Source organism: Schistocerca cancellata, chromosome 1 (assembly GCF_023864275.1).
Source record: "Schistocerca cancellata isolate TAMUIC-IGC-003103 chromosome 1, iqSchCanc2.1, whole genome shotgun sequence".
NCBI classification, from domain to species: domain Eukaryota; kingdom Metazoa; phylum Arthropoda; class Insecta; order Orthoptera; family Acrididae; genus Schistocerca; species Schistocerca cancellata.
Genome location: NC_064626.1, coordinates 1,152,950,885 through 1,152,964,122, shown reverse-complemented (window position 1 = coordinate 1,152,964,122; position 13,238 = coordinate 1,152,950,885). Strand labels below are relative to the sequence as shown.

The 13,238-nt window shown below is 39.4% G+C and overlaps 1 protein-coding gene across 2 annotated transcripts in view; it reads right to left on the bottom strand.

Annotated features, from left to right (window-relative positions):
- Positions 1 to 13,238, bottom strand: part of LOC126093176 (nuclear factor NF-kappa-B p110 subunit) — an 88,808-nt gene that overhangs the window by 41,251 nt on the left and 34,319 nt on the right. For both annotated transcript variants that reach the window (XM_049908704.1, XM_049908703.1), the window contains exons 7-11: positions 5,234 to 5,338; positions 4,899 to 5,135; positions 3,682 to 3,912; positions 3,455 to 3,562; positions 1,380 to 1,447 (exon numbers count right to left, since the gene is read on the bottom strand). In XM_049908704.1, the coding sequence (XP_049764661.1) occupies positions 1,380 to 1,447; positions 3,455 to 3,562; positions 3,682 to 3,912; positions 4,899 to 5,135; positions 5,234 to 5,338 (749 nt within the window). The remainder of the gene's footprint in view (positions 1 to 1,379; positions 1,448 to 3,454; positions 3,563 to 3,681; positions 3,913 to 4,898; positions 5,136 to 5,233; positions 5,339 to 13,238) is intronic.

Genomic DNA, 13,238 nt, shown 5'->3' with positions numbered 1-13,238 from the left:
TTCATCAAATACACACTAGTTCAGGAACATCTCGTTTAGCACATGCTTCCTCCCAAAGTGTCAACAGTATTTGGGCTGTAGTATACGTAACGTCCAGAATGAGTGGCGAGTGGGCGTTTAGTTGGAGGCACAGGCTGTGGTGATGGAAGATTAGCTGCGTCTTGTGTCCTCATATAATCAGACTAAGGTAATGTTTTGGCACTAGCTAACTGTGTTTCCTGCCAGCATGCTAAGATGAAGGGGTAGCTCTGATCGTTTGTAGTTGCGGAGTTCTTCAGTGCAGAGCAACCGATCAAATTGTTCGACTTCAGACTGCGACAAGCATGTGCTTGATAGGTGTGTATTTTTCGGTGGCGTGGGGTGAAGATAGGATGTCTTCTACTTCCGTACCCATTGCTCCTCACGTGCAATCACTACGTAACTACATTTAATATTGTCTAACGTTGTGTGACTCAAGACAAATTGGTTCTCAAGTTGATGAACTACATTGCTGAAATATCTCACTAGAATGATGTGAGTTTCACCGCAAGCAGACTGAGGGTCACGTCTGCAGCCGGGAAGTCAATGCTTTCAGGATTCCATATGTTTGTCAGAGTAAGCACTGATTTTGCAACATAGTTGTTTACGAGCAGATCTACACGGCACGGTTGATGCAAAACTTACGTAAGATGCATTTTATCATTTAAGAGTTTCCAATTTTCCTGGCATGCAATGCATTTATCTCAGTGCATACTTCGGAAACACAGGGTTATCAAATGTCATGGGAAAATATTAATTTTGTCAACACAATGTAAATCATTAATTAAATCATGTATTCATAAAATCCAAAGAACATACACGTATATTAATCTTTTGTTTTAAGTAATGAGACAACAGGATAATCAATATGTTTACACTGCACGTAATATCCAGCAGAACATTTACTGTCCACAAAATAAAGTTGCCCATTACATAAATGTTTGTTAAACACTACTGTGTTTTACTAGGTACGGTACTTTGGAATTACCATGCACTTGGGCTTTGTCTTGCTTTAGGACCAAGTTTTACAGCCAATTGTAAGAAGACTTATGTTTAATGTGTTCTCCAAACTATGGCGTAACTTTGTGTATTCCACATAAAAAATCATTGCCAGTTGTGGAAGAAGGTGTCAATGGGTACACACAATTGAAAAGATACAGTGTATGTTTAGATCATGAGACATTTATGAAGAAATTCTGAGATACTATGAAACTGGACACTGTGGTTGGAAAAGGGCCACTAGCCACTTGTATTTATGCTACTCTAGGAAGTAAAGGCATGATTTATAGGACTTTCAGTTTCTTTTATATGCACCTGTCTACATGTATATCTTTATATGTGTGATTAATTTTAGTACTTACTGGACAGTCCTTTACATTTACCGAGTCTGTTGTATGGTAAAATTTTGAAGGACCAACAGGTGTTTTGCCTGAAATAATAAAAAATATAATCAACATCAAGTCACTGTATAATCACCCAAACCCAACAATGCCTCAGAATAACTATATCAACAGCACAATAATCACATAAATTAAAGGAAATTCATTCCTGAAAATATAAAGGTAGATGCACTAAGGACAATCGCTGCACAGTAATGAAGTGATCAAAACAGGTAGCACAAGAAACAAAGCAAATGCAAGAAGATAGAAACTGAAAATATGTATAAAACATGATTCTCACAATAATTGTTTCAGTGAATTTCCACTGTATTACATTTACCATAACTGAGCAGTGTTCAGATACAGTATTAGTAGTGTCCTGCTTGACACAGTCACATTGTTTAAATATCTGGGCAAAACGCTGCTAAGTGATTTGAAGTGGAACGAGCATGTGAGGACTGTGGTAGGGAAGGAAAATTATCAACTTCCGTTTACTGGGAGAATTTTAGGTAAATGTGGTTCATCTGTAAACAAGACTGCATATAGGATGCTAGTGTGACCTATTCTTGAATACTGCTCGAGTGTTTAGTATCTGTACCAGGTTGGATTAAAGAAAGACACTGAAGCAATTCAGAAGTGGGCTGCTACATTTGTTACTGGTAGGTTGGAACAACACATTAGTGTTACAGACATGCTTCAGAATATGACATGGGAATCCCTGGGGGGAGGGCGACATTCTTTTCGAGGAACACTACTGAGAAAATTTAAGAGAACCGGCATTTGAAGCTGATTGCAGAACGATTCTACTGCCTCCAACATCCAATGTGCATATGGACCACAAAGATACGAAAAATTAGGGGTCACACGGAGGTATATAGACAGTCACTCTATTTGCTAGTGGAACAGGAGAGGAAATGCTTTTTAGTTGTACAGAGTACCCTCTGCCATGCACCATACAGTGGATTGTCGAGTATCGATGTTGATGCAGATACAGATGTAGGTAACACGCACACAACACTGACATCAAATAACTAATACAGTCTCAGACAACACAATTCATACAAGAAAACACTACACCATCAATATACAGTCTATGTATTGACCCACAATCTGTCCTTAGATATTTTGGAAACATACAAAACATTTCCCTTCCTGGGCAGTCATCCTTGATTTAATACACAGATTGCCCTTTAGCTTTTCAGAAAGCAATGCCACCTCTTTCCCCCACTCCGCATATACAGGGTGTTTCAAAATGAATATACATGTTTTAAGGCTTTGTAGCACATATTACATTCACCTACAATTATAAATAATACACCAAATGAAAGAGAAACACAAAAAGTTTTTCTTACAATTATTCAGTGTCAACACCGATCACACATCGAGTCGATAGGCGAGTTGCTCCAAAACAATGTGTCAGGAGTAACTGTTGCAATAACACTGTTTCTAAAGTCCGATAGATCAGCTGGTATCGGTGGTGCACACACACATGATCGCATAAGATTGTATGTGAACGTGGAGGTCATGCATAAAATGCAGTGTCAACCAGCCTGTTGGTCCCAATCCACTGGTTGGGTACAATGTCGTTTAACCAGTCGCAAGGCGGTGCACTATCTTGCTCCCAAATAAAGATGTGTAATTCAGCTTCTTCCCATTGAGGCACGGGCCATAGCTGTAGCACATCAAGATAAGAAACATGAGTTACGGTTGATTCACTAAAATAGAAAGGCCCATAAACTTTCCGTGGGGATATTTCTTGGGGCTATGGGATGAAACGTGAAAGACTCGCACTCGTTCAACACATTTTTCAGTCACTCTTCATCATTCCATACTCTTCCCATTGCACACAGGTAGACAAACGAAACTGAGTTGCTCTTTCATTTGGTGTATTATTTACAATTGTAAGTTGAATTTAATAAATGCTACAACGCCTTAAAACCGGTATGTTCATTTTGAAACATCCTGGATTATGGTATTCTGATTTCTCTTCATAAAATTAATAATGTAGCAAAGCCAAGAACTTTACACAAGAACTACATGAACACAGAATTTCTTACCAGTGGACTGCTGGGTCCTGTTACTTGCAGAATCCGTAACAAGGTCTCCCCCATAGGCCTGCCTGACTGTCAGATTCTGCGGTCCTTGGGGCAACGCACCGAGATAATCTGTAAACATTGCAAATATTTAAGTAATAAACAGATTACTAAATATACTTCCCCCACAAAAAATGAAGAAATGATTTTTTTCTATTCCAACAGGCGATATACCAATAAATGTAACTCACCTTGAAAAATATCACTACCTGACAGTCTACCCAAGAACTCTTGAAATTCGGCTGAATTGCTACGAGGGTCACACAAATACGCATCCAGGCTAGTTGACGTGGTTGCTATACCACTAAAAGATGGATTGTTGCCTGATACTTCCAGGTTCAACAAATTCCGAGCCAGTTCATTCTCCTGTGAAATGTGTCTGTTGTAGGAGTCATTTACTGACATCCTTTGGCGTTTCCTGCCTAAAGAAGATAAAAAAAAAAAGGTTATGTGAGAGATCACAGATCTTCATTTAGAAACAGGCAATTTTGGAGCACAGTAGAAGCACAGAGAAAGAATAGACTGTCACTGGCCAGTAAAAATCAATGAACAGACCCAAATTTTGATTGGCAATTAAGTTCAATTTCATGTAAACCCATTAATATTGATGACTTACATCCACCCGACATAAAGAAATGCTTACCAACATGTTAGTTACTTATTATCTCACTGTTTTATTTCCAATCATTGTGTTTACCACTCCTACAGCCTGTATCCGCGATTGATTTAACTACTGTTTTATCTTAAGCACTACCTAAAGCGCTATGAAAGCTAAACTTCTTTACAAGAACATTTACAAAATAGTTTGTTTAATGAGAACAGCCTATTCATTTATTCTACTGCTTTGGCTTTCATTAACAAACCCTACTTTCTCTTTTATGAGCACCTGCAACTGCATATGTACAGCTTTTATCTACCTTGATGCAGAAAAGGCACAGTAAAAATTTTCTAAATATTATGTAGGAAGGAATAAAGTAACAACAAAGCACTGCCACCACGAAAGGGGAGTGCTACAGCACTGTAACAATGTAACTCTGTTGGGTCTGTGTGTTTTGAAACACACACACACACACACACACACACACACACACACAGAGAGAGAGAGAGAGAGAGAGAGCAGGATGGGAGGGCAGAAAAAATTAAAACAGTTGATGATTTGCCCCATAAAAGCAACTTTTCTTTTACCACCGCTGGGATAATTTAGGTAACTTTTCCATGCAACTGGATCAGAAATAATGTACTAGTGCCCACATAACAAATCAGTCACTCATTATCTGTGTAAATATTTTGTTATAATAATAATAATAATAATGGGAGACACTTGAGAGCTTCAGCTGAAACTTTATATGACAAGAGTTCTCCCACAAAGGTGGCCAATTAATTTTTTCCCCTATGCTACAAAACTCACCTACTCTGTCCGATGGCTTGTACGAGAACTGTATTGGTTCACTACAATCGCCATCTGTCGGACGATACAATTGCAAATACACATTAACATTATCTGTAATTTCTGTATCCCTATATGGTGGGGTACGAAACACGATTGCATACTGGTGATGCACATCCAATTCTGAGAACTTTCCAAAGTCGCACCAAATTTCATTATCTTCTTCATCAAGTTCAAAGAACTTTATTTTAATGTTTTCTGTGGAAACAAATGGATAATGCCAATCAAATTTATGTCTACATTCAAAGTATAACATTAAATATTTGTAAATCATTAAAATGGTTAGCATGACTCACTTTTCCCAACTTTTTCAACAAGAATAAACACTTCTTCTCCTCCTAAACAACTGCTGGAGTGCTTATCAATGCGACATATTTTTAGCTCTCCAGTTAGGGCGCTCTCTGTAACACAGAATATCAGTTTATCAGTAATCCCAAAGTGCAAATGTGAATTCACCTAACAGCAAAGGAAGTTGTTTGCTTACTAGTGAAACTGCAACATGACTGAACATATGTAATACTATAAACAAGATTCTTACATAAAGGGGATGGATTGCAACATAAAATAAGCTAACAGTCCTTTGTATAAAAAGTTCAACTTTTATTTAAAACAATGGAAAGTTGCTACGCACCATATAGCGGAGATGCCGAGTCGCGACAGGCACAACAAGAAGTGTGGCAGTGAGGTTTCAGCTCTATGAGACTGCAGACGTGTGTGCAAGTTGCGTTTGCGTGCACACATGTGTGTGTGTGTGTGTGTGTGTGTGTGTGTGTGTGTGTACTGCTAACAAAGGCCTTAATGGCCGAAAGTTACAATTGTGTGAATCTCTTTGTTGTGCCTATTGCGACTCAGCATCTCCGCTATATGGTGAGTAGCAACTTTCCTTCTCTGGCATTGTGCAGTTTTAACTGATTGCAATACAGGGTGTATACGTGAACAAGGAAAAAAAAAATTCCCGGATTTCCCGGTTAAAAATACACTTTCTCCCAAGTGAAAATACACTTTTTCCGTGTTAAGTGACAGTATACTCTACCTTGGCACTGTAAAACTCATCAATTCTTTGAATGTTTATGGTTTTATATACTGACATAGAATTTCCCAGCACTTTAGAAAACGAAACTCAGCGGGGGAAAAAACGTTTTGAAAGGCCTTTCATGTGCAGCAACATGTACGCTGCATATTTCCGTATTATGAAGGTATAAATTTGAATTCCACCCTACACCGCATGCCACTTTCCGAAGTACTGAAATCGAGATTGCAAAGCGCTTTTGTAAGGCAATCGTAGCTCATGTCACATGATCTCGCCAGCTGATGACAGGACATGTGATGGAGTCACCCAATAGCAAGATCACTCTTCAGTAGCGTGGACACACAAATAAGAAAAGTAGAAAAGTTAATGGTTTAAATTACTATACATAGCATTCACATATAATATTGGTGTCTAAGATTAATAAGCTGGAAGAGAAGCTAAGCTTCCACATATAATGTTTATCTTTTTTGCACATGTTACGTTTCAAGATACATCACACAAATGTGCCAGTAAAATTTTTAATAACGACATAAATGTCTGATTTTCTGGGCTCGAAATTCTTCTAAATGGTTGTCCTCAAAGAGTTGATTTTTAAATGAGAGTCAAACACTTTGTGATTTAAGAAATTCATCGTACATTCTTGCACATAGTTCATCTTGCGTAAAAGAAAATTTGTTTTGAATGTAACGCTTTTCAAACCACCATTCACAATATTTTCCTGCGACCTGTTAGAAATAAGTTCGTTTCAGCAGTTGGAAGAGAGCGCCAGATAATAAGCGTCACCGCGCTTGCGCAGCTACGATGATGCAGGAAGCTCATACGTTCGTAAGCATAAATCATTAAAAGATCTTATACTGTGTCATAAAAGAAACAAGACAAGAGAGGATACTTCAAGAGCATTGGAATTTCGTGAACCATACTAAAATGCATAATTTGGCACTTCGTATGTCCAGATTCGTATGTAAATTTTCTTGGACTACCAGTACTGCATTATATCATGTTTGGTTCTTTATTATGGTATAATGACAGAAGTGCACTTGAAATGCAGCGAACAGTTGAAACTAGGCAATAGTGTGAAATTAAACACTTCTTTTCAAATAAAGCAGAAAAGATTAATGAAAGCCAAATCTCTTTAGCAAATCAACAAAAATAACTTCATTGTTCTGTAAGGCAATTAATGCTTGACTGTCAGGAAGGTGGAAATAAAATCTAAAACTTTTAACATATTTTAGCCTTCCGTAATTATGTGAATGTATTTTAATTCATTTGATAACTCCTGGCCGCAAAAATCCGTTTGTCATCATTTAACGTGAGAATAATAAATGAAGAGGAAACAACAAAATCACTGAACGTAAACACAGGTCACATGGAGGCGATCCATCTCCCCACCACAACTCAGACTGCTCTGGGCATCAGCGCCAGATTTACTATATTTCCGAACCGGTGCACTATTAAGTAGTGGAGCCCAGCCATACTTCCGTAACCAGAAGCGAAAGAAGGTACTACTCATACGAGACTCAACTGCGCAAGAGCCCGCCCACAACTGCTCAAACAAATCTAATTTAAACAGTTACCACGTCACCCTCATTGGAGACAATTTGTTGTTATGAAGCATTGCATAGTCTTCCTAAAGCCTTTGACACACTTCGCTGTTGGCAGACGCTTGTATGAGCACTGTGTTTTGTTGTTGTATATGGCGCATTTCCTTTTCAACTTAAGTTTTATTTTCGTTTTTTCCCCCCTCTTGTTCATGTTTTGTTGCTGCAGTATTATTCTGCAATAGCGGGATACAGTAGTATCCTTTGTTAGAGTATTTGTTCTTACCAGTCAAAATCACAAAACTTTAACTGAAAACTAAAACAATGAAAAAAAAATTCCCGGAATTCTAAACAATTCCCGGGTTTTTCCCGGTTTTCTCCTGGATGAAAAAATTCCCGGGTTTTTCCCGGATCTCCCGGTTGGCCCGGGTCATATACACCCTGTAATAGTGAAGTCACTTGGTGCTTATGCTTTAAGGCACATTCTACTTTACAAATTGTGTATAGAAAAACTTTTATGAGGAACCAACCCTATTTCCTTACTCGTCTTTCCAAGTGAAATGCGAAGGTTCAATCCTACCATATACTGCCTACTTATAACAGCTGAACTATTATCATTATGCTCAGGTGTGACGTGTAAAAAGGACACACTTCCACTCAATCGTATCAACTGCTTCACTCAGCAGTTTCAATGTCTATTATTTTATTTACATGTCAGTTATAGAGAGTGATACAATTAGTTTTCTTCTGGCAGGACATACACAGACACACAACTGCTTGTGACACGTTAGAATGAGGCGGATAGGGATACAAAACCACACAGGTGCCTTTGGTACAAAGATGCCATCTGGGTACACAGATCAACACATTGTTTCAAATTTTACTTGCCTCAAATTCCCTAACCGCCATTCCGTGATGCAGCGGCACTAGCATCTCTCAGAATGGATTCAGTGGCGAATGTGACTTACCCATGACCTGAACATCCTATGACATCACAATAAGTTTTCTCACACAGCAAAAGAATTGAATGATTCCAATAACAGCACAAAATAACATACACTAACACAGGATAAGAACTGGGATATGTACAATGATATGATATTTTGTAATTATACATAACCACAAAAAGAGGAAGTGTTTTAGAACATCAAATATTGTTAGAGAAAACTAGAAATTCCACTGACGATTAAATATAGCAGTTAACAACTCAAAGACACCACCAGTCTTTTACAGCAGTATTCAATACATTATCACATTTAAACACAGCAGTCTCTCCTATTTTGACAGTGGTTCATTTCTCTCTCATTACCTAGTTCATAGTTCATTCAACTAGCATTGTGAACCTCCAGCAACACAGCTGACAAACTGTGTGTTAGCTTATCACACTTCTGAGATATCAGAATGGTAATCAAAGCTGAAATGAAGAAATTATCTTATAGACTATGCTGACACCTATAAACATGAAATATTTAACTGTTCAACCAAACAATAACTTCTCATTTTCAATTATGTGCACAAATGAACGAAATTAAGAATTAAATCACCCTAAAGAAGCCAAACTAATGATCATTTTATCACATCATGACATCCTCACGTACACAGAAGAATTGACACTGTCTCTGGCCATCAAAGCCTATGCTCATAAATTGAGAATGTCTCTTAACAACTGCCAAAAATACCTGCATTGAGCTGTTTATGAATCATTTTTTAATTCCAAGAGTGAAAAATGAAAGTTACACCTCCAATAATAGTGTCAACAATGATTTTTATCACAGCATACTTATTTCATTGCTAGCTACAGTTACTGAGGTGGCTTTGTGCATTTCATTGCAAAGAACTTTACAAGGTTTATGTGCAAGATACACTGCATGTCAATTAATGGGGTACTTCAACACAAATCATCACCTGCACACATACAAAATCAATCCACATGGATATCAGTGAACTACTCAAAAAAACTTTTTTGAAATCTGCAAAGGAAAGAATAACCCACAGCATATCTTCAGTCAAATTGAGAAGTAAAAGTGAACATAGACACATGGATGACACCAACAAGCAAAAAAACAAAGAATGATGACTGAATATCAGTCTTCCACAGCAAAGACAGAGGGTGTACAAAAGAAAAGGCAAAATTTTCGGAATTTGAGGCAGACAGTGCTTAGTACAAAGCTTTGTTTCTATCATGTTGATACATGTTAAACAACACTGCGTGCCATCCAAACTGAGTACTTTGCAGTCAAGAATAGAATTATGTTTTGGGTGGTTGATATGGGTTGGTTCAGCAGGTGGAGGCAGTGGTAAATGGACTGAACAGTGAGGTCATCAGTCTTCATTAATAGGGCACTCCACCTGGAGTTAAGTGACTTAGCCAAAAATTTGATGAAATTGTGGTAGTACGTAGGACACAAAATATTGATGCTTACCACACAAAATAATTTAAAGAGAAAGTATAGGGGTAGGGCCAATCTGGAGGTCACAGTGCAACCCCCCCCCCCCCCCCCAGTGCCTATCTGCAGCAAGAGAAATTTCATCACATCTGCTCTCCCCCCCCCCCCCCCCCAACCCAAGGTGAAGCTGAGAGAGTAATGGAATAAATAATTTATTCTAACCAGGAGGTCTGTAACAGTAAAAGTGAAAAGGTTAAAAATGTAATGAGCACTAGTAGATTCGACAATACAGGTGGGAATAGCACCGACTCTCAGAGGAAGCATAAAAATATGTTCACATAATCTCTGTCATCACCTTGTGTCAAGGATAAAGGATCTTGAATATCTTGTCCTCTTCAGAGTACTGTGTGAAGGGGCAATTCTAAAAAAGAAAACCAGGACGTAGCAGGAACACAACAGTTGATGCCTCCTATCAGTTTTAAAAAAAGAGAGGAAGAGTACAAGAGTGGTGGACAGACCTGACACCATAAATCCAACCGCAACCCCAACCATTCTGCCCCTGCCCAGATTTCACAATAAAAATAACTTTCTTGGAGGAAACAATGAACCAGTTAACTGACTGTACATTGTCCCCCAACATCAGAAGCAAAAAATCTGGAAGACAACACTTGTCGTGGAAGAGAAGGCGGACAACCCCCCAGAATTTCAGCCACAGTCTACAAGGCTTCGCAGCCACAATATGGTAGGTGGTTCATTACATAAGGTTATGAGTTAATCCGGTATGATCAATGAGGCCATGACAAGGGGCAGTGGGTTTCTTCCAGGAGAGGAAAGGTATGAGGACCGCCACGCAGCCATTATAGTGCATTTAAAATTAGTTGTGACTTTTGACATTTGGCTCAACAGATGGGACATGACGCTGTTGCCCAGTTAAACCACAACAGAGCCAGCTTTCCCCTACAATGCTGCCAACAGTTTGGTTGGTAAACCAACCCTGTTGCCGTGCCAGACATTGAAGTACCACGTGCTGTCGTGCTTAATGTGCTTCCGCATTCGTTAGCTCTCTTTGTGAAGTGTTATTTTCTGTCACTGAAGTGTTCTTCAGTGCTCAGGTGTTGTGCACGAGTGTTTTTGTGTCGGCGTTGCGTTGATAATAGCAGTGCAGCATATCTGAACATAAGATTAGCAGTAAAAGAGGTCATCCGAGAACACGTTCACCAGCTGTGAAGATAATGAGCTGTGGAAAGGGAATTCCTATCCGTGGCCGAGGTCGCAAATTTGTTTGCTCTACGCACAGTTATTCTGAACTGGAGTGCAATGCAGCAGCACATTTTAGATGTTATGAGAGGGAAGGACAGAACAGCTGCTGCATTGAACATCCAGCGATCTACAGTGCTGAGAATTGGCAAGGAGGAGGAAAGAAAGGAAGGCGTGACTGAAGGAGCAACACCAGCTCATTCTTTATTAGAAACTCCAGGCACGAAAATATGGTATGACATACTTGTAACTAAGATTGACGCATTCCAGCAGGATGCAATTCGAGACATGTACACTTATTATCAGTGCAAGGAATATCCTACTTTAAACAAACTTCTTTTCAGCCTCACAGAAGCAGAGACGTTCGAGGGGAGTAGGTCCATCACTTTGAAACTGTTTGCACGAGCTTGGTTTCCAGCACGAAAAGTTTTCATCTCTGCTATTTATCATCGAGAGAATTGGCATAGTGGCATGGTGAGGCCGATATCTGCATGCAGTGAGGAGCATTTCATTCGAAGATATTGTGTAGTTGGACGAGACGTGGGTTAATGCACATCACAAGCTGACAAAGGGGTGGACAGATTGCACAGCACAATGAAAGATGAAAGCAAAGATAGGCAAGGGTGGCAGGGTAATTGTCCTCCACGCTGGCTCCACTCGGGGTTTCATTTCAAACTGTTTATTGCTGTTACGCTCTACGAAGCAAGGCGACTATCGTGAGGAAATGAATACCGAAGTTTTCACGAAGTGGATTTCTGATGTTCTGCTACAGAATATTCCTCCAAATACGACAATAGCAACGGACAATGCGTCATACCATTCTCTTGTGATAGATAAAGCTCTGACAATACAGTAGAGGAATGCAGATATTTTGCTCTGAGTGCAAAGGTATGTTCCATTGGATAAAGTTGAACCTGGCATGAATAAGGCATATTTAACCAAACTTTTAGCACTTTATTAGCCGGAAACTCCACACTAGCAGATCGACGAACTGGTTACCGATAAAGGGCATAATGTAGTCAGAATTCCTCCATACCTTACTCATTTAAATCCTATTGAGAACTCATGGGTGCAGATGAAAGGTAGTGTGGGGGGCAGAAAAAGCTTACATTCAGTGAGGCTGAAATGCTGGCAGAAGAAGCCGTTGCAAGTGTTGCCCCACAGGATTGGTCTCGAGTTAGGAGACCTGGATTCATGAAGGACTGCTGGAAAAAAGAGATTGAAGAGACAGTAATTTCAGTTGGCACCAGTACCAGTTCTGAGGAAGAGGACAGTGACAGTTCTTCCTTTGGGGTCGCTCCACTACACCATACTCTTGAGTATGTATGTATATATGTATAAAAGATTCACTGATTTAACTTCTCTGTTCATTACTGTTGTTTCTTTATCACCAAAGAAGGTTTGCCTCGTGGCCGCTAACATTTGCAATGTACGGTAACATTTGCAATGTACGGTAACATTTGCAATGTACGGAAGGCACGGCTTTATTGTCAGCTGGTGATGCATTTGGCACACACTGGCAACTATGCTTCCCCTACTCGCCCTTTGCAGTACTCTCAAAAGTCGCAACTAATTTTAAACACACTCTAGTCTCCTCAATAGTGAGGAGTTAATTACAGAGGACACTAGCTCAGCAGACAGTGTACCACCTTGGTGTGAGAAGAAGTCGCACAAACAAATCCCAAGTATAGATCTTATATGAACCATGCACCAACAAATCCACACCTACAGTCATCAAAGTGAATGCTGAGCACGTAATTGCTTCTCTGGTCAACAAGTCTGCCACTTCATTCCCTGGGGCACCCACAACTTGTGACCCAGAGAAAGAGTGCAGCAGATATCAATCAGTAGCCAGGAGAATATTCACTGAGTCACTATAAATTAAAATGAGGTTGAGGTAAGTCTATCACATGGCTCTGGTAATGGCTAACAGCTCTCCTGTGGAAACACTACATGTTCATGGCGCTGAATGTTGTTCCTGACCCACATGGGGCATAGAATCAAATCCTGTTCTAGCCATAGTTCTAGAGCTGGCAGTGTAGAGGATAGAAGCACTCTAATACTTCTGAAGATATGATAGAAATTGCTG